This window comes from Mytilus edulis, chromosome 9, assembly GCF_963676685.1.
Source record: "Mytilus edulis chromosome 9, xbMytEdul2.2, whole genome shotgun sequence".
Classification (NCBI taxonomy): domain Eukaryota; kingdom Metazoa; phylum Mollusca; class Bivalvia; order Mytilida; family Mytilidae; genus Mytilus; species Mytilus edulis.
The window spans coordinates 26,176,419-26,203,916 of NC_092352.1; the positions used below are offsets into that span (position 1 = coordinate 26,176,419).

At 32.6% G+C, this 27,498-nt stretch overlaps 1 protein-coding gene across 3 annotated transcripts in view; it reads right to left on the minus strand.

Moving 5' to 3' along the window:
• The window catches only part of LOC139487915 (sodium/calcium exchanger 2-like), a 91,732-nt gene extending 64,491 nt beyond the window's left edge, over nt 1-27,241 (minus strand). Inside the window, exons 1-3 of one of the 3 annotated variants that reach the window (XM_071273146.1) lie at nt 27,140-27,218; nt 15,690-15,783; nt 10,209-10,896 (exon numbers count right to left, since the gene is read on the minus strand). In XM_071273146.1, the coding sequence (XP_071129247.1) occupies nt 10,209-10,725 (517 nt within the window). In that variant the 5' untranslated portion in view covers nt 10,726-10,896; nt 15,690-15,783; nt 27,140-27,218. Of the gene's footprint in view, nt 1-10,208; nt 10,897-15,689; nt 15,784-27,139 lie in introns of all 3 variants that reach the window. The other 2 variants (XR_011655902.1, XM_071273145.1) reach the window with 2 other exon arrangements.
• Nucleotides 27,242-27,498: the final 257 nt, after the last annotated feature.

Genomic DNA, 27,498 nt, shown 5'->3' on the forward strand with positions numbered 1-27,498 from the left:
GTTTGAAAGTCTGCGCTGGCTTCCAAATGATTGTAAAATTAACATAGAACTACTAACCTCGGGTAGTTGTCTTCTTTATCTAGAGCAAAACCAAACCATTTTTAAAAATGTCTTTGAGTTTATTGAAAGTTCGAAAAGATTTCAAATTGTCTAGATAGCAAACCATGATCGCACACACATCATCATCTAAGTAAAATTCTTCCCCCTTTTTTTATTTCTCGTTTTTTTTAATTTTTAATTTATTTTTTTTGTGTTTATGTTTTCTAAATATTCATTTATTTATTTATATTTTTTTTCTGTATTATTATTATCTTCTTTTTCTTCAATTTTCCGTCTTTTGATCCATATTTATATATATATATATATAATTTAAAAGTAAAAAACACTTTTAAATTATATTTTCTGTACCAAGGACTTTTTATTTATCAAAATATATATATATATATATACTAAATAGATATACCATTCAATACATGCATGCTCATACATGTATTTTTGTATTATAATGTTAAATGGAGAAGACTTCATAAGTCTGTTTGACTTGCGTCTTATCCAATTTGTACTTAAACAAATAAAATATGTTTAAACTATAAATATAACATTTAGTTTCAAAACGAATTTTTTGTTCGGATGAGTTATTAGAAAAAAGTAAAATACAAATTGTTTGTCCCAAGAACCCCCCCCCCCCCCCCTAAAAAAATCCAAACAAACCTCATAACATTTTTGTTTTTCTTTCATACCACAGCAACTGGTATATTGAACCAGTGGCTGTGTATTCAAAGCAACTGGAGCTTTAACAGAAATCTTTATGACTTGCAAAATTCTTTCTCGTAAAAAAATTGCGAAATGAATTCCAGCTTCTATTAGAGATTTTAAACATGATTGATAATGATGTTTTTAAGAAAAAGCTATATATTTTTATTACCTGTACATTTAAGCATGGGTTCTCAGTCATACAAATTTGCTCAGAAATCGGAGTACAAATCTGGTGCTCAAATACAGTATTTTTAATTGTTTTTGTGTCTGTGTAGGCTAAATTCGTATTTTGTTGCGAAAAAAATTGTAGACAGCATTTTAATAAAAATTTACAACGTTCATTAGAAATATAAAACGAACGTTTAAGAAACATTTCCAGACAAAAAGAATAAGCAGAAAAATTAACACATTCACAGGTGAAGTGTAAATGTTCCGGACCATATGAGTATTTGGACCATACGCTTATGGTCATGACCATATGCGTATACTCATATGGTTCGACCATACGCGTATGGTCCGACCGTACGCGTATGGTCGGACCATATGAGTATAATACTCGTTTGGTTATTAACGGGCCGGACCATATGAGTATTTGGACCATATAGGTATATTTATTTTTCCAAATTACATTATAAACGTTTCAATAATACAAGAACTTTATCTAACAAAAAACAGTGATGGTTTAAAACATGACAATTTTTTAATTTCATAATAAAAAAAAACTACGTAAAAATTTAATATTGATGCCATAGTTAGTTTTCATCGCTAGTTACATTAGTGCATGTAGGCTTGGATGACATTCACTTCCACACGGTATCATAGCTTTTTTGCATTTGCAAGTTTTGTGCACGATCTTTTTCATTTACACATTTTGTTTGCGAGTGAAAAACAAGCCTTTTTTGCAGCTGCGTACAGTGATACCGAGGTCTTTGGCAATTCTGATGTCTACAGTGTTTTTAAGAAGCTCTAGATCTCAAATATCGTAAAATGGTTGACTGCAATACACCATCTTCACAACACAACTTAAATAAACTAATAGTATGCTACTTTCCAGTGACTTCTTATGTAACAGTTCATTAAGAAATTTTTGGAATTTAATTTTTTAGTCGACATATTGCCATTTACTCGTAATAACAAATCGGTTATGACCATCGGTAATGACCATCGGTATAAAATGTGTTTACTTTAAATTTGACAATTAAGTAAAATTAACAATGTGAAACCTCTTATTTTTATTTAGCTTATCTTTTTATTATAATATAACGATAAAATGACCTATATGATAGCGTCTTTTGAATGAACGGTCATACCATATGAAGAGTTTAGAAGTATTAAAAGTAAACTGTAACAGAGTGTTAATTACCCCGACCATACGCGTATGGTCCGACCATACGCGTATGGTCGGACCATATGAGTATATACCCATATGGTCATGACCATACGCGTATGGTCCAAATACTCATATGGTCCGGAACATAAACACTACAACAAAAACAACACCAAACCTTCATTTGGCAATATTTGTTTTTGTTTTTGTTTTCTTTCTTTATTGGTAGTGCTTAAAACTTTATTTCAAAAGTATATTTAATTCATTTAATCTCTGTATAGAACCACTTTTTAAATACCATCATAAGTTTCAAACTGCAATTATGAAAAGTGGGAACGCTTAATGACGAAACTTCATTACAAATTACTCAAACGAACATGAAAATATTGTATTATATTTTTTTCACAATACTTAAGAGAAACATCATTGTACCAAAATATATGCAAAATATCTTATTTCCCTTGACTTTTTATAATTGTTCACATTTGAACAAAATATTCACAACATCAATTTGAATTGAAATTTCATGTTCCTTGTACCTTGAAATGAAAAAAGGCAACAGAGGTAAACCGCTGTTCATATAAATCGATGGAGATAAACAAATCTGGGTTATAAACTAAAACCGAGGAAAACAAATCAACAATAAGAGAAAAACAACGAAACAATAGAAACATTGGAAGTGCAACAAAATCCAAATTATAATCCATCATACATAGAATCGAACTATTAGTTATTGTAAAACATATTTGTATGCTTATCTTTTTTTTTTTTTTGCTATGTGCTTTGTCTATATGCCTTTTTATGTTTCTTTGATGCATATATGACGTGGCTCTGTACTTAAACATCCCATCATTGTGTTATTGTACTATGGTAAATTTGTGTAATTTTTTTTCCAAATTTTGCTAATATGCTTGACCTATATGCCATTTTGTGCTTCTTTGTTACATAATTGTTTTTTTAATGATTAAGATTATAACACAATATTGACTGCTGTACCCATATTTTTGTCATTTTTACCTATTATGTCTTTTTGTTTTGTTCACGCATCGTTTTCAATATAATGGAATTTGATGCAACTGTCATACAAGTGAGATGTTAGCTAGTTATAAAAACAGGTTTAATGCACCATATTCTACATAAGAAAATGCCTGTACAAAGTCAGGAATATGACAGTTGTCATTCATTCGTTTGATGTGTTTGTGGTTTTGATTTTTACATTTGATTAGGGACTTTCCGTTTTGAAATTTCCTTGGAGTTCAGTATTTTTGTGATTTTACTTTTTTGATAACAACTGCCATATTCCTGACTTTATTTCATCAACTCATAATACAAATACGTGCAGATGCCATTCAAGTAGAGATACTTTCTACTTAAGTGTCCATATGCTTTTCAACGGAGATTTGAACATTAATTCTCTAAAGCTGCATTATTTGTTATAATATTACCTCTAACAGGTCGAGACCACTACCTTATATGGAAATGCATAAATTAGCATACTTATGTTCTCGCACATGTAATTGTTTATTTACATGTGACGCAATTTATTTTCACCTAGGTTTTTGACCAATCCACTAAATGAGTAACAATGCATGATGGACTACTACGTGTTTACAATCAACCGAAAACACGTGTTATTTACTGAAATACAACACATTTTTTCGTGCAATGCGGGATTCACAATTTCGCTTAGTTTTTCATTTTGTGTATCCTCATATATAGCTCGTGATATAAACTATTACTTCCATGCTCAGATTAACGAAGAGTTGTTTCCATGCGAAGAAAAAAGTGTTTGAATTACCCGATATATAGCCATTAATATGTTTGATGATGGCACGGAGATTTCATGTATTCGTCCACCAGACAGCAACGAAACAACAGCGAAAAACACAATTACCCATGAGACAAACTAGTATAAAGTGAGCCGTCGATAACAGCAGGTGCTAATATTCACGAGTACAGCAATTTCCGTAAAGATAATTAAAAGCAAATGTGTGATCCTTGAATTTTGTTTTGGTAAAAAAGGCGAAGAAATCTTTACATAAATGACAGTGTTAACAAAATCTATAAGTATTTATTTTTGTCACATTTCAGTATATCAGACTTCCAAACTGTTCCTTTGTTTTGAAGGTATTGAAGTCAGCAACTGTAGTTTCATATTGTTTTCTTTTTTCAACGGGCTCGAACATTTGCCAAATTGAATAAAATCATTACAGCTGATTTCCTAATGCTTACAAAGTAAAACTTTGGTTGGCTTGCTTGCTTTGTGTGTATAGTTGTTTATACGAGCTTTGAAAATAAGATTGACATCTTTAAACAATATATATAGGCATAGACAAACAAAGCAAACAACCTAACCAAAGTTTTGCTCTACATGCATTGGGAAATAAGCTGTAATGATGTCATCCATATATATGTGCGACGAGGTGGAAAACTTGATATGTTTTGTGAAAATTGCAACGTTGGATCTAATATAAAAATGAAGATGTGGTATGATTGTCAATGGGACAACTGTCCATAAGAGATTAAAATGACACAGAAATTAACATTTATAGGTCAACGTACGGCCTTCAACAATGAGCAAAGCTCATACCGCATAGTCAGCTATAAAAGGCCCCGATATGACAATGTAAAACAATTCAAACAAGAAAACTAACGGCCTTAATTATATATAAAAAAAAATGAACGAAAAACAAATATGTAACACATAAACAAACGACAACCACTGAAATACAGGCTACTACCGTAAAGCGGGTGTAAAATTTCGCGTTTGTCATTGAATAAGGTATACGAAATATGTTGGCGGTTATTTTGGCGGATTCAAAACTTTTATCAATACCTTTGCATGTGTCGTTTTAAATTGGCGGAATTTATTTTGGCGATTTTGTTATATCCGCGAAAATAACCGCAAATTTGCACCCCGCGAAAATAACCCGCTATACGGTATATATACAAACCTATATGCGTTTTTATTTATTAGATAGATTTCTCCTCCTTTTATATATTAAATTGGGCCGTTTTTTGTGTGTTTTTGTGTGTTTTTTTGTTTTGTTTGGATTGTTTTACACAAGTAATTTTGGGGTCATTTATAGCGCACTTTTCGGCATTGAACATATGACTGCTTACTTTACTAGCTTATGCCTTTTTTTGAAAGATGTTTCATTTGGCACTCATACCTCATCTTCTTATTTCAATATACAAAGCACGTTTTAGAATAAAAATAATAGGTAATATGGCACCAACTATGATCCAGAGGTTTTACATATTAGAAATATTTCACATACGTTTAACATGCCAGCAGCCGAACGATGAAAAAAAATTCTGAGGTATATTTTGTGATAAAATTAGCAACAAACGGACATTATCGATGGATGAAGCTATACAAACTGCATTAAGCTATGTATCGTTCCCGCTCAGTGGCGGATCAAAGGAGGAGGGGGTCTGGGGTTGGACCCCCTTTTTTTTAACAATCAATGCATTTGAATGGGGAAATGTAGTTGGAATCCCCCCCTTTTTGTCCTGGGTTAGGGTCCCCTTTTTAAAATGGCTGGATCCTGCCCTGCCGCATTCATAACACTAATGTTTAGCATACTAAATATTATGATGTTCTTACTTTCAGTTCAGGTCATGATAAAAATGTCATACATCCAGTACAGAAAGAAGTGTTTCAATGAAAGTTTTCGTGTTTTTCTAGGCAGAAATGATTTTGGAATGACATTATACAGGTTTAAAAGAGCTCAAAAAATTTCATAGTGGACAGTGGTCATTTCATCTGAAATTTCACTGTTTCAGGTCGTAAAATTATTGCACAGGTACAATGCATAACAATGGAAAAAAACTGTTCAACAACTTTTACAAGGCGAAAAAGAAAGTCGAATTGTGAAGCCCGTAAACAATACTTTTTTAATCTGAGCATGTAAATTGAAGATTATGTTAAATATTTTACAATTATCACATTCGCAGAACAAAAACATATATTTTGAGAATCCCAGACACTATATTAGTTGACAGTTCTTCCACTAATTCCACGTGTTTTCCGTTTGTTGTGAACTCTGAGTAGCCCACAATGCATTGTAGCTCATTGAGTCGATTGGTCAGTTTTTCAAGGCCGTATTGGCCTTGTGTTTGTGAAATTACTATGCAAATATATTCTGACGTAAAGAAATCTAGAGTTCTCGACCTGTCTAATAGCAGTCTTGTTTTTGTACTGTTATGAATCACCGTTTTTGACCAAACACAGTGAAGACCGGTCTTAATTGCATTTAATGATAAATTGAACAATACTTACCGTTATCTTGCATGATATTTGTTCGTTAAATAATCAAGAATTTTCTGAATAAACTGCCGAAATTTACTCTAAGGAACTTACAAAAATGTACATTAGATCAATCAAATTTAAATAGACAATAATAGTGCATTGACTTGATATATCAAAGATATAAGGATGAGGCTTAGAAACGGGGAAATGCGAGGCTGTGCCGAGCTATATCCCCGTTTCGGGCCGAATCCTTATATCGTTGATATGTCAAGTCAATGCACTATTATTGTCTTTATACTGCAATCTAAAAAAAAAACATTTTTAATTGTTGTCTAATGCGTTAAGGTTATTTATTTGATTTAAATATTGGGGAAATTCCCTTTAAAAAGACCTCATATCATGCTCGCGGAGAAATATACAACACAATGAAATGTACATTTACCTGTTGATACCCACACTCGATGGTGAACGAAATCGTTTGAGTATGGACTAAAATATCAACCATAAGCATAAAACATAATGATTTATAGGTTGCAAACAAAAAACATTAACAAATGAAATATGTTTTTCCAATAAATTCAAAATAAACAAGGTAAAGTCGTTCCACGCATCGTTGTATGCATTGGAAACAAAAACAGGTTGAAGAGGTCGTATGAATAATTAAATATTATTTCGGCAACTTCTATTTAAATATTCATGAGGAAAAGTGATATCGGGTCAGTGACTGTATATATGACATAGAAATATACAGTCAACGCATTTTGACTGCTCAAATAGAACGAGTGCAGTATAAACGGTAATATCTATTCTTTCCTAGATTTAGATATTTTAGTTTTACACGGGGAAGCTCAACACTAAAATTTTCGACAAAAGGGACGATTTTTTGTTCCCATTTGTTATTTCCCTTTTTGGATGGTGATGTTCCTTTGGCACCATCTTACAGTGTTTATATTTCACAACTAGTTCACTATGCCCTTGTCTGTTATGACGTTTTTGATTTTAACGAAAGTAATCTAAATAAAAACGAAGATGTGGTACAATTGCCAGTGATTAACCAATAATCAGTAATATTGCCTAAGTCACGAGCCTCTTTTTCAGTGGTTGTCGTTACATATTTGTTTTTCGTTTATTTTTTGTTCATAAATTAGGCTGTTAGTTTTCTCGTTTGAATTACTTACATTTGTCATTTCAGGGCTTTTTATAGCTGACTATGCGGTATTGGATTTGCTCATTGTTAAAGGCCGTATGGTGACCTATTGTTAATATATGTGTCATTTGGTCTCTTGTGGAGAGTTGTCTCACTGGAAATAATACCACATCTTCTTTTTTTAATTTTCGTATTACGTTTTAGTTTTCAGCTATGATGTTCAGAAAAGTCATGATTTATAATATCTAATAAATAGTTTGCTTGGTCCTTTATATAATACAGCATATGCTTAATAAGTTAGAGCTAATGACGACTAGTTCAAAGTATTAGAGAAAGTACTGTACTATAACATTCATATTAGAGCTTTCTTACATTTTAACGAAAGGTACGGACGAACACAAAGGGAGCATGTTACATTTTCATGATTACACTGCTAGTCTGTTTTATCCAGGAACACATAATTCTTTTCTCAATGTAAACGTACCCAAAACAAATAAAGCATATCGCAAATAAAACACGCTATTAATATCTGAAAAAAAAGAAAACTAATTTCAAACACGCTCCACGAAACCTCTTTTTAAACTATTAACCTCATTTTTATTAGCAAACAAAGCCGGACTTCAAAGTTATTGTGAAACTGCATATTCTAGTGATGGCGTTAATCAGATGTGGATACTAAAGAAATCAAAAGATCTTTAAAGTACATACAATCTAAGATTCTTTCATCTGCAATAGTATTAAAACATTCGACTTTTCTACACTTAACACAAGTATTCCCCATTACAAACTAAAAGACTAATTTAAAGAATTGGCATTGCTTTGTTTCATAAAAGAAAATTGACAACGTAGATACGATTTGTTGACTATGTTGAACGCATCTCTCCCATCGAACTAGAGATAAAGGATACAACAGATACAGTTTAGTCTGTCTCATATCTTCGCTTGCATCTAGAAATTGACAAATAGGGTCGGTTGCAAACAAAACTTTACGGCAAAAGAGATGATTTCAGTTTCCTTATCGTGAGTTTTTCATTTTTATGTAGCAATATTCTAGCAGCACCTGCATACGAGAATATATCTCAAAATTGAAATGGTGTTCCAATGCTAGTATTTCCTATCGTGATTTCCTTGATAGAGGATTGTTGCTCACAAGGAAGCTATTAAATCAAAAGTTCCAAATAGTGAAGTTTAAATCATACCTTCGTAAATTTTACAGACACCATCACGAGATGGTTGACCGTTATGGAATATCTGTTTTATCAATGATATCGGATATGCTCCTAATGTCGTTACTTAAATCACGTTCCCTTTTATGAATATGACCTACCGAATTTAAATATTTACCGAGTATGTAATAACATGAGCAACTCGACAGATGTCACATGTGGTGTAGGATCTGCCTACCCTTCCAGAGCACCTGAAATCAACCCCAAATTTTGGTACAGTTCGTGTTGCTTGGTCTTTATTTTTCTATGTTGTGTTTTGTGTACTATTGTTTGTCTGTTTGTCTTGCCTTTTTAGCCATTAAGTTGTCAGTTTATTATTGATCTATGAGTTCGAATGTCCCTGTGGTTTTTGCGCCTTTTTATGCATACGATAACACACTAGTGTGCGGGAATTGTCCAAGCATGCATTTAACCTTTAACATTTTAATGAAATTATCGGCAAAATACACGATTATTTTTATTTTCTAATAAGTATGCTATCATCTAATTGTCAATGTGGATCGAATCGAGAATTGCCAGTGCAAGAGACGTATGCTAAAATATTTTGAAAAAAATAATGTCTTATAAATCTGGGGGAAAGGGTTTTTTTGTGTGACAATAGCAATAGCAGGAATCAAATATGAATTTTTCGTGTAAGGGGACTCAAAATCGAAACGACATCGAAGTTACATGACTCTTAAGATTACAAACTTATTTGAGAAGTGGTTATGTTATATTATAAAACCTTTGTCTTCGTCTTTACTTTGAATTTAACTCTTACTTTATGTACTTTGTTTACAAAATGACATCAAGCAAATGTTGGTAAGTTAAAAATCATACAACCTTTTGGTGAAGATAGAGTTGAAAGTCCAATTTATCAAATAACACCATGACCAAAAATAAGAACTATAGACAAACAACAATAACAAAACATTGCAGAGATACCTAAAGATTGGGCAGCACGAACTCAATTAAAAAGGGTATTGGCATGAAGGATTTAAATTAACAAAAGGAAATACCACATGCAAATTTCTGTCGAGAATATATGATATGACAATTAAATATTCTTCGTACTAGACCTTCAAATTGAGTCAGGTTTTAAGCATGATTCACAAAAGGAAACATTTCTGCAGAATGACAAGTCACTTTACCAAAACATATTATTCTTAATCGCAACTGGAAAATGTTTTCTCTTACTTATAGATAGTACACACTAAACAGAGAGGTAGCAAATAATAATATCAAAATATTCGTTCGATACCACGATCCCTCGCTTTCGAGGTGATCAGATGAGCACTGGGTGATCTTATAGGAACGACTACCGTAGGTCTTTGAACGGTAATACTAGTGTATATGTAAAAGTGCTAACAACCAAAGTTGAGCGATACAGACTAATGTATATAATGCTCTTATTTTCGAAAAATGTTTATTATAGATATTTCATATGCGCGTGCACAACACATGTGAATATCAAATTATCATTTAGCTTATTAAATATTAGATTAAAAGATCACTTACCCATTTCAAAACCAGAATCCTGCACACTTCCTTTCCAAAAGAAGTCTTTATCAACCATGTATGCAACCAATACCATCAACGGAAAAAACAAAAACGTTACAACTGCTTCCCATACATCAATATAATCGGGTGTGGTGGCAACTAATATGATCAAAAGCCAAACATAGGCAAATAAAGAGAATGCAGCTGTCATTAGGAACACTTTGACCTTTTTAATTCTTTTTGTTTCTCCTGATGAAATTGACAAAATGCATACGCCACTGATCAACATTAAATTGATAGCTGCTGAACCAACAATTGTTCCTGGTCCTAGCGCGCCGGCTTTAAAATCGTTAAACACAACTTCTATAATTGACAATATAATTTCTGATGCACTACACCCAAGTGCCATTAAGGCCAGATTCGCAACGGTACCGTTCCATACTTTAATATCAACTACTGTATAGCCAGTTTCTGATTCAGGATCGGGGACTTTAACTTGGTGGGATTTGCTAGTGATTGCCTCGATTCCTTGCATGAAAATGTCTGCTATAATTTATACGCCCATGAAGCTCCATAATAAACCCAAAAAGTAGATTGTCGCTCTTGCCTCTTTTGGCCATGTATACTCGTTTACAAAGGGCATTAACAACCCTTTGTCTGAGCAGAGGTACTCTGTACATGTTGTACAGTTCGCCATACAGGACAACTAAAAAACAATATAAGAGTAAAAGAAATATTTTTCAAATACTTTCAATAACAATTATGCAGTGTTGTCATCAGAAATTTTAATTTCACTCATCGTATGTATACATAGAATAGAAATAAAACACAATTGTGTCATTTTTGGTGTTGTTTGTACTAAATGAAAGCTGTTACAAAACACATGTTGAGTGCTACAAGTTAGGTGTTTGATTCATATCAATTTACGATTTTGTGTACAACTTTCGATATTTTCATTGGTAACCGCTTCGTTTTTGTATGCACGACATAATAAAACAATATTGGCTACATAAGATGATTGTATCTCAGACGAATAGTCTTCTAGAAATAAGAAGTTTTAAAAAAAACACGTTGCGAATTTCATTTTTCTGAATTTTCTTTCATCAGGAACACTCAAAACCTAATATTTGAAAGCCAAGGATGTATGAGAACAGAAACAATTGAAGAGCTATATAATCAAAGGACATATAGGTAAAGCCAAATCCATCTGAGGTCAACTTTGCCTGACGGAGTAAAAACCTTTAGTTTCCTTATAATTTGAATGGACAATTTTGTCGTTTTCGAATAATACTTTTATAAACTTTTGTGAACTCAACATTTTACCTAATATCTAGTACGGTGATAAAACTCCATTTCGTTTAGATTTATTCGTACCACATGGCTATAAATAAAGGCAACAGTAGCACATACTATGTTCAATAGTCATACATCTATGACTGTGTATTCATTTATTTTCGTGGAGTTCTGCCAAAGTCCGGATACAATTTTATAGAAATTTGCATTTCGTAGAACATTTAAATTCATGGTTAACCTTTACCAACGAATCCCACGAAAATTGGCATCCACAAAATAATAATGACACCACAGTGAGCGAACACAAATCCGGATTACAAACTAAGACTAAAATAAGGAAACAAATCATCTATAAGAGAAAAATAACGGAACAAAAGATTAACTGAACTGCAACAAAACCAAACACCGAAATAAAACCCATAGAAACACTACTTGATAACAACTGTCATATTCCTGACTTGGAACAGGACATTTAAAGAAAACAACGTTGGTTTGAACCTTGTTTTTTGGTTGCCAAAAACACCCCTGTAAATGGCATTGTTTAAAACACCGCTAAAATAACAACACTACGTGACAGTATAAAAAAATGTAAGAACACTCAGGGTAGAGAAATACATTAAATGAATAATATCAATGAAAAAAAAGTAAAAACACAAAAATACTGAACTCCGAGGAAAGTTCAACAAAGGAAAGTCCCAAATCAAATGGCAAAATCAATAGTTCAAACACATCAAACGTATGGATAACAACTGTCATATTCCTGACTTGGTACAGGCATTTTCTTATGTAGAAAATGGTGGATTAAACCTGGTTGTATAGCTAGCTAAACCTCTCACTTGTATGACAGTCGCATCAAATTCCATTACATTGTCAACGATGTGTCAACAAAACAAACAGACACAATGAGTAAAAATGTCAAAAATAGTACATTGCAACATTTAAACCGCAGAATTACAAAGGATGCCTTCTATGATTTACGACAGTACACCAGGACACCACAATCGAAGCAAACACTGTGTGTCACCTGCATGTCATTTTTGTGAGGTTTATAATCACATAAGCAACACGAAGGGTGCCACATGTGGAGTAGGATCTACTTACCCTTCCGGAGCAACTGGGATCACCCCTAGTTTTTGGTGGGGTTTGTGTTGTTTATTCTTTAGTTTTCTATGTTGTGTCATGTGTACTATTGTTTCTTCTGTTTGTCTTTTTCATTTTTAGCCATGGCGTTGTCAGTTTGTTTTAGATTTATGAGTTTGACTGTCCCTTTGGTATCTTTCGCCCCTCTTTTATAATATTTTCACAGATAATTTGTAAAATAAATAGGCCAGTTTTATTTCATACACACGTACTACGGGGCACCGAATGGGACTCTTGTGATTTTGTACGGACAAAAGTGAGTTTTGTTCAACAAAAATGAGTTAAGTTAACAAAATTTGTAGCATACTACAAATTTAAATTTTGTCATACAAATTATCTTTCAGTGGACAAAAGTTACTTTTGTCATGACAAAATTCATTTTTGTAACACAGACTTTACTTTTGTTACCTAATTTGAAAATTCGGCGACAAAAGTCACTTTTGTATGCAAATTAGTTTAGTTTGGATTCTGTGAACTAATTTGCATACAAAATCGACTTTTGTGAGACAAAATTGACTTTTGTGAGACAAAATTGACTTTTGTGAGACAAAATTGACTTTTGTGAGACAAAATTGACTTTTGTGAGACAAAATTTACTTTTGCGAGACAAATTTGACAAAATTGAATTTTGTCTCACAAAATTGAATTTTGTCTCACAAAATTGAATTTTGTCTCACAAAATTGAATTTTGTCTCACAAAATTGAATTTTGTCTCACAAAAATCAATTTTGTTTCACTAAAGTCAATTTTGTCTCACAAAATTGAATCTTGTCTCACACAATTGACTTTTGTGTTTTAATTTCCATATCAGGAAACAAAAGTCAATTTTGTATGCAAATAAGTTTATATTTGCATACCTTTTTGACAAAATTGACTTTTGTCATGACAAAAATGAATTTTGTCTACAACAATGAATTTTGTCATCACAAAAATGAATTTTGTCATCACAAAAATGAATTTTGTCATCACAAAATTGAAGTTCTCATAAAACAAGTCTGTATCACATAGTTTTGTATGACAAAAATGATTTTGTTATGACAAAATTGAATTTTGTACAAAACCACAAGAGTCCCATTCGGCGCCCCGTACGTACACCAATTTAAAATCAGGATTGAGTTTGAATTGTGTTCTAATTTGTTTATTCTAACCAACTCGATTTTTCTTTTAAATTAAAAAATCATGAGCCTTTTTAAAAAAAATAGGGTTTTGGGTTTTTTATTTTTTTAATTTTTTTTTAGTTTTGACCGATAACAAGTAAATTATTAGTCTGACGCTGTTACAGTTACCTTTTTGCTGCAGCTTTCACGAACAAGGTACACATATATTTATATCTGTATGAACAGGGTGTTTTGAAAACAAGTTTTAATTTATAATTGTAAGTTAATAGCATTCTTAAATACATCCATATATAAATGCGAATCATCTTAATTGGTTAAAAACGTATTTAATTGTTCCGTTTTTGACATTTGCTTTTCAACCCTAAGGTCGCAATGCACAAATAGCAAAAAAAACTTTTAACACTCATAATTTTTTAACTACCCTCTTCCACTTCCTTTCTCACAAATAAGGCTTGATATTTGTGTTATGCACGTGTATATTTATGGAAAGAGAATCTTCACTTGATTTAATTTCCAGTAGTTAAAGTGTTGAAATAAAGTATAATTTTTGAAAAACTGAATTAAAAAGATCAAGTGTAAAATCTGTGTTGAAAAACACTACAATAATTTCTGGACCTATGGGTGGTAAGAATGTGAAAATACGGACGGTCAAATAGAAATGACCTATAAAACATCTTTATATTCATATGAACCCACTTGGAAGGCTATACTATTCCTCAACTATCTAAAAATCAAATGGTGGTACAAAAACTTTCATATTTAAAAAAAACACCATGCCCATTATGCGAAACTGAACTTCTTATTGTGTATTGCATGTATTGCTACCTACAGTTTGCCTGTTGTTGGTAGTAATTCCTGGCTAATATGGACAGTATTACTCGGAGTAATGTATTTTTGTAATTTTACTTTCTTATGTTTTCATTAAGTTAAATTATATCATTTATAATCAAATTATAAATTTACTTTTTTGTGCTTTTAAGGTAAAAAAAAAACGAAAACAATTCATGCTATTTGCATAGAAAATGAATAAACTTTATAATATACCTGAAATACATTTATTATCTTATTATTGAAAGAATCCTCAAAGCTAACTTTAACCACTTCTTGTTCCCAAAATGCTAATACTTGTGTAATGTTGCATTGGAACTACCAACTACAAACTAAAGTTGAAGACTGACAATAGTAGTTTACAGCTGTTCAATAGTCATAATTAAATCGATATAATCGAAACAAACCCGGGCCACAAACAAAAACTGAGGGACACACGTCAACTATAGGTGAACACAAAACGGAACAACATAAACATTGAACGCCAACATTCAAAAAAACAGACTATGCGATAACAATTGCCATATTCTTGACTTGTTACAGGACATTTTCAGAAAAATGGTGTGTTGAACATGATTTTATGGCCAGCCAAACCTCCCGCTTATGGCTATGTTTAAAATACCGTTACGTGACAGAAATACAGTTTAAATAAATGCAAGAACATAAAAGACAGAGAAATACATAATTAAAAAAAATAATAATAGTATATTTCAATATGTAAACCACAGAATAACAATGAATACCTTAAAATTAATATAAGACAAATCACAAATACAGCACAATAGACCAATGAACTGTGCGTCACACTAATGTATCACTTTTGCAAAAAGTGAAGTCACGGGTATATTTCTAAAAATTCAATATAGAATTGGGATTAAGTTTATAGTTGAAATAAAATATCTTTTTTGAAAAACTGAATTGAAAAGACCGAGTGTAAAATCTGTGTTGAAAAAAAAACTACAATAATATCTGGACCTATGGGTGGTGTGGATGTGAAAATACGGACGGTTAAATAGAAAATTACATATAAACATCTTTATATTCACATAAACCCTCCTGGGACATTATCAACTTTTTATTGATAAAATAATGAATAATTTAGTGTACATCATATGTATACCTGTTAAGGTGACACGGTAGTATTTCCGAATTCCTGCCCCGTAGAGGTTTTCACCACACTCTGGCACTACCCATGTTTCTACATACACAGTTAACTGAAATATTTTTGTTTTAGTAATCAAAAATGAATTTGAATATGTATGATTATCGTAACATATTTGGCTATCTTTATAATCATATAGATATAGGAAGATGTGGTGTGAGTGCCAATGAGACAACTCTCCATTCAAATAACAATTTAAAAAAGTAAACCATTATAGGTCAATGTACGGCCTTCAACACGGAGCCTTGGCTCACACCGAACAACAAGCTATAAAGGGCCCCAAAATTACTAGTGTAAAACTATTCAAACGGGAAAACCAACGGTCTAATCTATATAAAAAAAAACGAGAAACGAGAAACACGTATAAATTACACAAACAAACGACAACTACTGTACATCAGATTCCTGACTTAGGACAGGTGCAAACATTTGCAGCGGGATTAAACGTTTTAATGGTACCAAATCTTCTCCCTTTTTCTGAAAAAAATAGCATAGTATCACAACATAGAAAAACACACGATAAAATATCAAATGGCAGACTTAACTCAATCAAAAATGTAAATTAATACACTTTGGACGAATATAAGGGTTTTATGTCTTTTAAAATGCATTGAATATACAATTCTCAAACATTCTTAAAAAAATGTGTTCTATTTTTCTACACCGGATTTAAATCTCAGTTTGGGAAGGTATGTTCATTAGATACATTATTTTTTATCCAATCACACCGTTCAGATACATTGATTTAAGTATGGTACACAAAATAGCAACCTAAATTCCGAAATGTAAATACTACCATGCCACCTGATAAACACTTTTCTTGTTTAAAAACATCGTGCATATGTGTGTCCAATCTGTTCAAATAATTATAACCTGGCATGATCGGTGATTATAGTGTTCATGTTGACCGTTATAATTTTTATTATAATTAAAAGATGAGGTATTGTGAGTTTCTTTTTATCAAAACTTTTATTGTTTTGATAAAGTTCCGTGAATTTTGTCTTATGAGTGAAAGTTATAACATCAGTGTAATTTAAGGGCTTTCTTAACGGACTGAGAGGAGTTAAATCTACATTTGCATGTGTTGTATCCTTTTTATAGATATATAGATTCAACCAATGCAACAAGTGTGTTACGATATTTTTTTCCATCCGAGACAGTTTAATGTTTAAATATTCAAAGAGCGAGGCGATGAATGCCATTTAACTTTTTTTTTATTTTTTTTTTTATTTATTCAAAAATATATTTCTTTTTCTTCACTAGGCCAGCTTTCTAGTGAAAAGTCTCTTTATTTTTACAAGAAATTCAAGATTTCTCTCTGTTTAACAATAATACATTACAATTTATCTAAACTATTTTATAAATATTTCATTTTCACTAGTAAATAAATAAGTACAAATGAAATTATTATTTGTTATTAATATATACTAGAACACACCCGCGAAATCTCGGGCATTCAGAGCGTAGTTTATAGTATGTAAAGGGTTGTTGGAAGAATTATGTAAAATATTGAATGACTGGAGAATTTCAGCAAAAGTATCATAAGTCAAAGGTTATTTGGGACAGGAAAATGTGTTTTTTTTTTATCCCTCCTCCTTTATTTCCAAAATTCCCAATTTTGGTTTTCTATCAATTTCAATATGAACATAATACATTTATTGGGGAATTTCAGCAAAAGTATCATAAGTCATAGGTTATTGGGGACAGGAAAATGTTTTTTTATATCCCTCCTCCTTTATTTCCAAAATTCCCAATTTTTGGTTTTCTATCAATTTCAATATGAACATAATACATTGAGTATGTTATGAACATTTAAGAAAGGAGCCTGTAATTCAGTGGTTGTCGTTTGTTTATGTGTTACATATTTGTATTTCGTTCATTTTTTGTACATCAATAAGGCCGCTAGTTTTCTGGTTTGGATTGTGTTACCTTGTCAGTTCAGGGCCTTTTAAAGTTGATTATACGGTATGGGCTTTGCTCATTGTTGAAGGTCGTACGGTGAACTATAGTTGTTAATTTCGGCTGTATCATTTTGGTCTCTTGTGGAGAGTTGTCTCAACATGGCTATCATGCCACATCTTCTTTTTTTGTAATCAATGAATTTTGTAAAAGATTTAATAACTGGAGAATTTCAGAAAAGGTATCAAAAGTTCACATGAATAATTTTAGCGCTTATATAAATCTGTATATTATGAACATTCATTACTATATAAATATAGTGTATTTACTTTCAATTTTAAGTTTACTAATCGATCCATGGTGGTCATTGATATAGTATACAGACCCTCTCTATTTAATAAACTATGTGACCGCCGTGGATAGTAAACTTGAAAATGATAGCAGATAGAATTCTTAAAATACAGTATACAGAAAAACGCAAACCGGAAGTCTAATCAGACTTAAAATTTCGTCCAATGACGGGACAATATCCGGATGCCTTTTTTCTCGTTTTTCTCCCAAAATAACACAATCTGAATAATCATATGAATGGATGATAAATGCGACTATGCACTATACACAGAGGCGTGTTGATTAATTTATTGTGGAAAGAAGAGAAGCGACACCAAAAATTAGGTCTTCTCGTTTAATAGTATAGATGTATTATCTAGCTTGTTTGGAAGGAAAAAGTTTCCGGAAATAGTTCACACTTGCCGTTAGCGATTTACTATTATTGTATTGATATCTCTTCCTGGTTTGGACATTACCAGTTTTAATATTTATTTATATGATTAATATAAGCTATTCACAGGTATGTATGAATAAAAAAATGGAGAAAAATCTTAATATACAAGTTATAGTGGTGGAATCTTTGTCTGAAATGATTTTTAACCTTTATTTTTAAAGATTTGCAGAAAGTTGTGTTCTTTATATGTAACGTTATCAGGTATGGTCATTTTTTTTTCGTGACGTCACAAAATTAAATTCAGAGGAAGTCAAGAAAGTTTGACTAATCGTTACCTAGTTCCGAAACTTCATTTGTAATGGGAGTAATTTTTTCACAATTGGTTGGGAAATTTGAAAAAATTGAAAGGAAAAAATTAGAAATATCCGTTATTATTCTATACGATGCGAATCCCAACTTGATAAAAATCAAGAGTCTATCCTAAAATTAGGTAAATGATCCGGCTTTCAAAATACCGTTTCGATGCCTAACATCACTGGATATGGTATACCGATTTTTTACACCTTTTGTTTCTGGTATACCATCTTTTTCGCAAGTTTATTGTTTTCTGTTTGGTATTAATTTAATAATCAAGATCCATTTTATTACATCTGGTGATCTGTTTATTTGACAATCGTCAATGGCAGTCAGCAGGGTTAATCGTCAAATGCGTTTTGTTAAAATATATCTTTTCAATGTTTGGTCTTTTGGGAAATGATGTGTGTGCTGTATGTATGCCCCTCTACCAAGAAATTACATGCACATGTATAAAAATTGCGGTTTTTATACAACGCAATCATAGGTTTGAACATTGTTTTTAATTTAGACTTGTTTACATTTTTTAGTTTGGGCTTGTATTATATTTGCCTTCGGGTTTATATGACCCGTTCATCCTATTTGCACTCTTTAACATTCAAGAGTCTATCCTGAATTGAGGCTGATTATATGGACTTCAAAATACCATTTCGATTCCTAACATCACTTAAGAGATATTAATTGTCGAAATCCGAATATGGTGTACCGATTTTTATACCTTTTGTTTGCGGTATACCATTATTCCCGCAAATTTATTGTTTTCTTTTTGGTATTAATTTAATAATTAAGATCCATTTTATTACATCTGGTGATCTGTTTATTTGACAATCGTCAATAGCAGTCAGCAGGGTTAATCGTCATTCGACCTGTTCGTCAAATGCGTTTTGTTAAAATATATCTTTTCAATGTTTGGTCTTTTGAGAAATGATGTGTGTGCTGTATGTATGTCCCTCTACCAAGAAATTGCATGCACATGTATAAAAATTGCGGTTTTTATACAACGCAATCATAGGTTTGAACGTTGTTTTATAATTTAGACTTGTTTACATATTTTAGTTTGGGCTTGTATTATATTTGCCATCGGGTTTATGTGATCCGTTCATCCTATTTCCACTCTTTAACATTCAAGAGTCTATCCTGAATTGAGGTTGATTATATGGACTTCAAAATACCATTTCGATTCCTAATTAAAGGCAATAGTAGTATACCGATGTTCACTGTAGAGACATTAATTGTCGAAATCCGGATATTGTGTACCTAATTTTGCACATTTTGTTTGCGGTATACTTTCTTTTTCTCAAGTATATTGTTTTCTGATTGGGATTGAATTAATAATTAAGATCCATAACTCCGAAATATATAAACGACCTAAAATTAAAAAATCATACAAGACTAACAAAGGCCACATGCTCAAAACTTCGGACCGGTGCAAGAAAGCAGCGGGGCTAAACATATTTTGTGTAATATCAATCCTCTGGTTATACCTCTAGCCAATGTAGAATAAACAAACCCACAGAAATACGCACAGTAAAACTCAGTTGAAAAGAGTCCATGTCAGAATAGATAACAAAAGAAACTAAACAAAAGAACAATTATACATAAACTAACAAAGGACTACTAGCAGTAACTGACATGCCAGCTCCACACCTCAATTAAACTGATTTGTAGATTATGTGTACATCATATGAATATCAAGCACTATCCCTCTGTTAGGGGTTTAGAATTATACCAACATAAAATATATGAGAAAACATAACCAGTATCATGCCAATAAATGTTTTAGAATAAATGTGTTTATTTCCGATGCAAAGACTCTATAAGTTAATCAATATTAAAGCCAACATATGCCGTTCTTAATGACATGACAACAGTACCGTAACTTTATCCCTTCTAAATAAGCCTTTGACATATTCCCAATTTTCATTCTCAATTTTACTATTTAAAGGTTTTGTTAACTGTTGGCGTGAATGCAGACATTTTTGTGTTTTGTAAAGTATATTACCATAAATCATTCGATGTAAAATGCCTGAAGGTATAAAAGAGGGGCGAAAGATACCAGAGGGACAGTCAAACTCATAGATTGAAATAAACTGACAACGCAATGGCTAAAAAATAAAAAGACAAACAGACAAATAAAAGTACTCAAGACACAACATAGAAAACTAAAGACTAAGCAACACGAACCCCACCAAAAACTGGGGATATCTCAGATGCTCCGGAAGGGTTAGCAGATCCTGCTCCACATGTGGAACCCATCATGGTGTTTATGTTATTACAAATTTGTTAAATAGTCTAATTCGGTAGTCACATTCGTGAAAAGGGAAGGGGTATTGAGTTACAAGTAACATATCCGATATCATCTGTGAAATGGTTATTCCATAACGGTCGACCAACTCGTGATTGCGTCCGTAAAATAATAAAGGGATGACTTCAACTTTTACATTTGGAACTCTTGGTTTAATAGCATCCTTGTGAGCAGCATTTCTCTATCAAGGAAATCATGATAGGAAATACAAGCCCAGGAATATCGTATCGATTGGGATATATATATATTCCGAATGCAGGCGCTGCTGGAATGTTGCTAAATAGAAATGAAAAGTTCACAATTTTGAAGTTGAAATCATGTCTTTTTTCGTAAAAGATTATAAGATGTCAGCAAGTTGATTTATATTTGCAAGGGGCAAGGGAACGTCACCATATAAAAATGAATAATTAACAATATAAAATGAAAAAATCATCTCTTATCATAAATTTTGATATTATGCTTCTTGTTTATGATATAGCTGTCAAGGTTTAGGAAAGGGCAGTGTTCATTGTTAGTATTAGAATTATTCAAAGATGGTTCAATAGGATAAATCTCTGTAGTGTAAATACTGAAGTCGTCATAATGGAGGGCTATTATATCATCAAAATATCTAAAAGTATTATTAAATTTTTGTATTTGTCAGAGAGGCTGTAGTTTTATCCATAGAAATATATCTGTCTTGATCGCGTTGGATGTCTCTAAAATTTTCTACAGGGTCATAATAGGACTTTGTTTGAAACAAGGCTCTAGCTAAAATTTGAAAAGTGTCTACAGTTTCGGTTCGTATGTCATTTTAAAGTTGTCTGAGCCCTCCTGAAATCAGACGACCTCCTAGCAAAAAAACTAATGCCTCACTGGATTGTAGCATTCGCCATTGATTTGACTTATCTCATGGTTTGCAACACATTTAGGATATCTGTGCAAGTATGTGTAAGTGGCACAAAATCCAAGGGCGTTGATAATTGTAACAAGACGCTACGAACCAAACTTGTATTTATTTGTACTTGTACGGCTAATCGAACATGAAAAGGTGTATTTATTCCCATTCGTAAACGCTTTTTATCAACAAGCTAATTGTGGGGACGATATCTTATAATATAACTCTGATAAAATACACAACAGCTTTGTAGTTTGACGTTTACTAGTTACTAAGAAAAAGATAAGGTGACGTCGCCGTTGTGACGTCGACCTTGGTTACAATGTTTCTTCCGAGACGTTGCCGGTCCCGCGGTCTTCTCGACATTTTTGGGGCCTCAAAAAAATTACTTTACGTAGAAAAGAAAATTGAAATACAATATATAAATAACATTAAATTAAGATTAAAGTCTTTGAAAATAAAAAAATCACAGTTCTTTCACAGTTGAACTAACGTAGTTCATAAAACAAATTCGCATTACAGTCCATATTCATCGCTTAACACATTTTTAAATAAATATGCTTGATCACTTTATTTCAAAAGTCCATAAAACAAGTTTAATGTTCTCTTTAATCGTTGTCGTGTTTCCATGGTAACTTTGCATAATCTTGGTTGTCGCGAAACTCAATTGAAGTTCTTATCTAGTTCTCTTTGTCGTCGTGTACTTGTTGAAATTCTACTTCTCGAGCTTCAATCTTCCTAAACGCTTCTAAGTTGTGTTCCTCTGTTTGATGTGAAATAAGTACATTGGAAATACTTGACACTGTTGATAGCTGTGATTTTTCTGAATTTAACGGTCCAGAAAGTAAGTACCCTAATTTCGATTTGACTGCGGTGGGTCCGTTTCCGCGTACAACTTTATCTTCAACTATTTCCCAATAAAAATCGGCTCCAATTAATAGTGAAATTTCGAATGTATCCTGTTGCGTAACTGGATGTGCGAGCTTAAGTCCTTTCAAATAGTTATTGTTCCTGTCAATGTAACGAATGTGGTTCTGTAACGGCGTAGCTATCATTGGAACGATTAATGCATGTATTGGGATTTTATGTCCAGTTTCAGTTTCAACATAAACTGTGGCTTTATATCGAGTCGCCTAGCATTAGTGTTGGTTTCTCCAAATGATGAGAGTTGAATCTTTTCGGCTCCTTTTCTCTGCAGATTTAATTCTCGCGCAAGACTCTCCGTTACAAAAGACCTTTGAGCGCCTTCATCAAACAAAATATTCGTATCTGTGCAATTATGAACTGACCAAACGGGGGCCAAGGCAGTTTTCAACAATACATTTGAGTGAAATTGTGCTGACGAGTGTAATATTGTTGAGTCTTCTTGTATCTCGGTATCCTTCACGAGATTTACTACAGTCGGTGTAGATGTCGTACTTTCGTTCTTTCAACTGTAATTAGAATCATTCGTGTCTGTGAAACGATTTTCACTTCTCTGGTCGGGGTTTGCGGTGTGTTCAACTTCATTACATAAACTAGTGTGGTGTCGTGGGATTTTGTCTGATGCTTGGTCCATTTCTGTGTGTGTTAGTTACATTGTAGTGTTGTGTCGTTGTTCTCCTCTTATATTTATTCGTTTCCGTCAGTTTTAGTTTGTTACCCCGATTTTGTTTTTTGTCCATGGATTTATGAGTTTGAACAGCGGTATACTACTGTTGCCTTTATTTACCACAGTTACGACATGAGCTTTTCGATTTGCATTCTTTTATGCGATGTGTACCGAGGCAGTTGAAGCATAAATTGTTACGTTTAACAATAGCGATGCGTTCATCTAAATCGCGTACTTTCTGGCAGTTGGCAGGCGAATGAATATCTTTGCAGAAAATGCACGGCTTTTCTGTTAAATGCTGATTAACATTTCTAGTACTTGCGTTGTGTTTTCTTTGTGAGTTAGCACCGGCGAAAAGGATAGAATACGAAATATCACTTTCTGTCTGTGTAACTTGTCCGGCTTCCATGATTTGTATCTCTTTGTGTATACTTCTTCTAAGATCTCGTAATATCCAACTTGTCGTACCATGCTCCCGCGCGAGATGCTTTCTAATTTCTCCTGGCAGTTTGTTGATTATAATCGGGACTAATAAATTACCATATGAGTCCTGTGTCTTTCCAAGCGATTCAAGTCCTCTAACTAAACTCTCCATTTTGTCATAAAACATTCTCAGGCTTATGAGGTCATTCCGGGGTGGCGTAATATCAAGCAGTGCTTGTAGGTGTGCTTGTGTTATTTTATGAGTTTGTCCAAATCTCTCTATCAGAACATTTACGGCTTCGGCATAGTTAGCGTTAGTTAGAGAAAATCCGGCAATTGTCTGAGCGGCTTCGTTTTCTAATTGGGCCTTCAAATAATTAAACTTTTGAACATCTGTCAATGTTGGGTTGTAATGAACTGCCGATTCGTAAGAATCCCAAAAGCTCGGCCATTCTAATATATTGCCATTAAATGTAGGTAAAGTTAATTTTGGCAAACGGTGATTGCTGGATATAGCGGACGGGACAGTCTAGCTTGACGTTGGAATTGATGTGGCAATTTGGCTTGTATCTGTTAAAATTCGAGCGGCATCATTTGACTGTGGCAATGACGGGGCTGCATAACTTGTCTGTGCAATTTCGGGTGAACTAGTAGGGATGAACGGTGGACTGTCTACATTTAAAACTTGATAAGATGAATGTGATGGTTGATTGGAAATAGGTTGTGATGTTTTATTTATGAATATCTTATCAGTTTAGTAACACAATTTGTAGTATACTCATCTGTGTCTACGATTTCCGTCTCTATATCCTCTGTTTCCGATGCCTTCTCAATTTTTTCATTCGGTGTGTCGAGTAACTTTTTCTTCTGTTGTAGATTTTCGTATGTGGCTAACAGCTCCTCTCTGTCGAATTCAGAACTTTCTTTTGCGTCGGGTAACGGCACTACGATTGCCCGTTCTTCTTGATTTAAGCTTTTGTAGTTCCATTAGTCACGGCACCATAAATGTGGGGACGATATCTTATAATATAACTCTGATAAAATACACAAAGCTTTGTAGTTTGACGTTTACTAGTTACTAAGAAAAAGATAAGGTGACGTCGCCGTTGTGACGTCGACCTTGGTTGCAATGTTTCTTCCGAGACGTTGCCGGTCCCGCGGTCTTTTCGACACTAATAGAGAAGCTTAACTAATGAATACATCATTGACCCGTAAGGATGGCCTAGAGATGCCTCAATTGAAGTAGGATATTGTTCAATCGGAAATTTAATTCCCATAATTTTCATTACGAAATTAATAAGCTGATTTTCTGTTAGCTGCTCGTGTTGACTAAAATAAATTTGTTCTTGTGACAATTTTAATTCAACTTTGAAATTAACAGCGCTTTAACATAATGTTTGACATACCCTGAAATTGTGTTTGTATGACAACAGAAATTCCGTTATGATTTTACACCTAGAGTTGCAGTCGTCAAGTTGTAAAAAACTTTTACCAACATCTTCAAGAAAGTGCGAGAAGAATGTTTCCAACAATGAGGATAAAAGAAAAACTTTCGTATTCTCGGTCAAATCATTTCTAATTTTCAAAAAAATAAAAGGCAGTTTGGTAGTGCGAATTGTTTTCTGAACATGATTCTTCGTCAACCTCTTGTATCCCAATTAAATATTAAGCAATACACTGGCTGTGGTATAATGCTTTATCTTTAAAATTTATCTGACTGATTTTACCATTCAAATGGAAATCAGGAGTAGTGATGAGCTGCCTTCAGCAAACGACCTACTCTGTCATCTGACTCAATTTTAATGAGTCCCTTTAACCCTGTATGCTAACATTGCCTATGTGAAATTTTAAAATTGTTTGTATATACATTGAACGATAAGTATATGTGACGTATATAATTTTCTGACGTCTGACACGCGAATCAATGAATCTGTTTGTAGATAGATGTTTTTGTGTTCTGTTAAATTGTTCCTTTTAAAATTGTTACACGATGACTGCTGTACCCATATTTTGACTATTTTATTTATTGTGTCTGTTTAGTTCACGCATTATTGTAAATAAAACGGAATTTCATGAGACTGTCATCAAAGTGAAAGGTTTAGCGCTATAAAACCAGGTTATCAATCTTTCTCAACATTTGATTTTGCCTATACCAAGTCAGGAATATGACAGTTCTTGTGCATTCGTTTTTGATGTGTTTTGTCATTTGATTTTGCCATGGTCTTTCCGATTAGATTTTCGTCTGAGTTCAGTTTTTTTGTGATTTTACTTTTTTCTGTCTTTTAACTTTTGTAGTTATAAAATAATGCAGTCGTTCCAATCGGTAAGAAAGGATTGTGAACGAGTAAGTGCCCCATGGACTCTATTTATTGTCTCTGCAGCCATTATTTTATTTAATACTGCTTCTCTGGCAAATAATATACTTTTAAAAATTAAAACACTTTTTCTGCCTTTTTGAACTACTAGGATCATTTGGTAATTGACTTCCTAATTCAGACATTTTGGGGATATAGATTACATACTTTATAAAGAACTCAAACGAGCAGAACAAACAATATTCAGAATAATGAATGTTGTTTTGTAATAAGCAGTTTTAAAGTGTGTAATACAATATGATACAGTTTCTGTTAAATTTTTGACTAGTGACTTTTGACATGTTCGTTTTGAAAATATTTTTTTCGAATGAGCAATTAGCATTGTTAAAATTTTATTTTATGCACAATAAAATAACATGGTATACATATTAGAGCTCTCCTTCCGCTGTATTTTAAAAAAAATGTTTGAGTCTTTTGGGGGAAGAACAACTTTTGAATTACCCAACGTACTACACACTGTATCCCTTAATTCATTTTCAAAAACGTTAAATTCATCTGTAATTTTGGGGAGAAATAGCTTTTAAACTGGAAGTGTTTGTGAAGTATCGATTATGAATTAAGCTTAAGCGGGCAGTACTTATTATAAATTTAATTAAAAAATAATGCAGAGTGTGAAAAAGCACATTTCATACGTCGCTTGGATTTTTACTTAATCTATAAAGCCGAATCATCTCAAAAACGTAACTAATGAAAACTACCGTGGTTTAAACATTTGAAATGATAAAAAAGAAGCTATTTCCTCGTTTCAAACTTTCTAATAGATTTTAAATTTTAAGGTTATTCATGAGTTTTCTCATTTGATTATTAATGAATTAAAATGATGCATGTATTTTTTAATTATTTTCTTAACTTTTTCTTACCTTTTAATTTTAAACCTGGTGTCTTATTAGATTAACTGGTGAATACATAGCCATAGCATTTGTCTTTATACCTGTCGTCAAAACAAAATATAATGACGTAGTGAATAGGTTAGAAAATTAGCTCTAAATTATTTTTTACGAAATAAGTCTTTTATTTTTATATTGCAAAAAACAATTAATTTTCCCATAGGCGACAATATTAGCCTTTTTCGAGATACAGACTTTAGAAAGTTGATTCTTAGAACAAATTTTTTTCTAGAAATGAAGAAAACTCGTCAGGACAATATTTTTTACTCCTAAAAATAGAGGTTTCCGATGCTTTTCTTACTGAAATTTGTACCTTTCTCAAATGTTCCTCT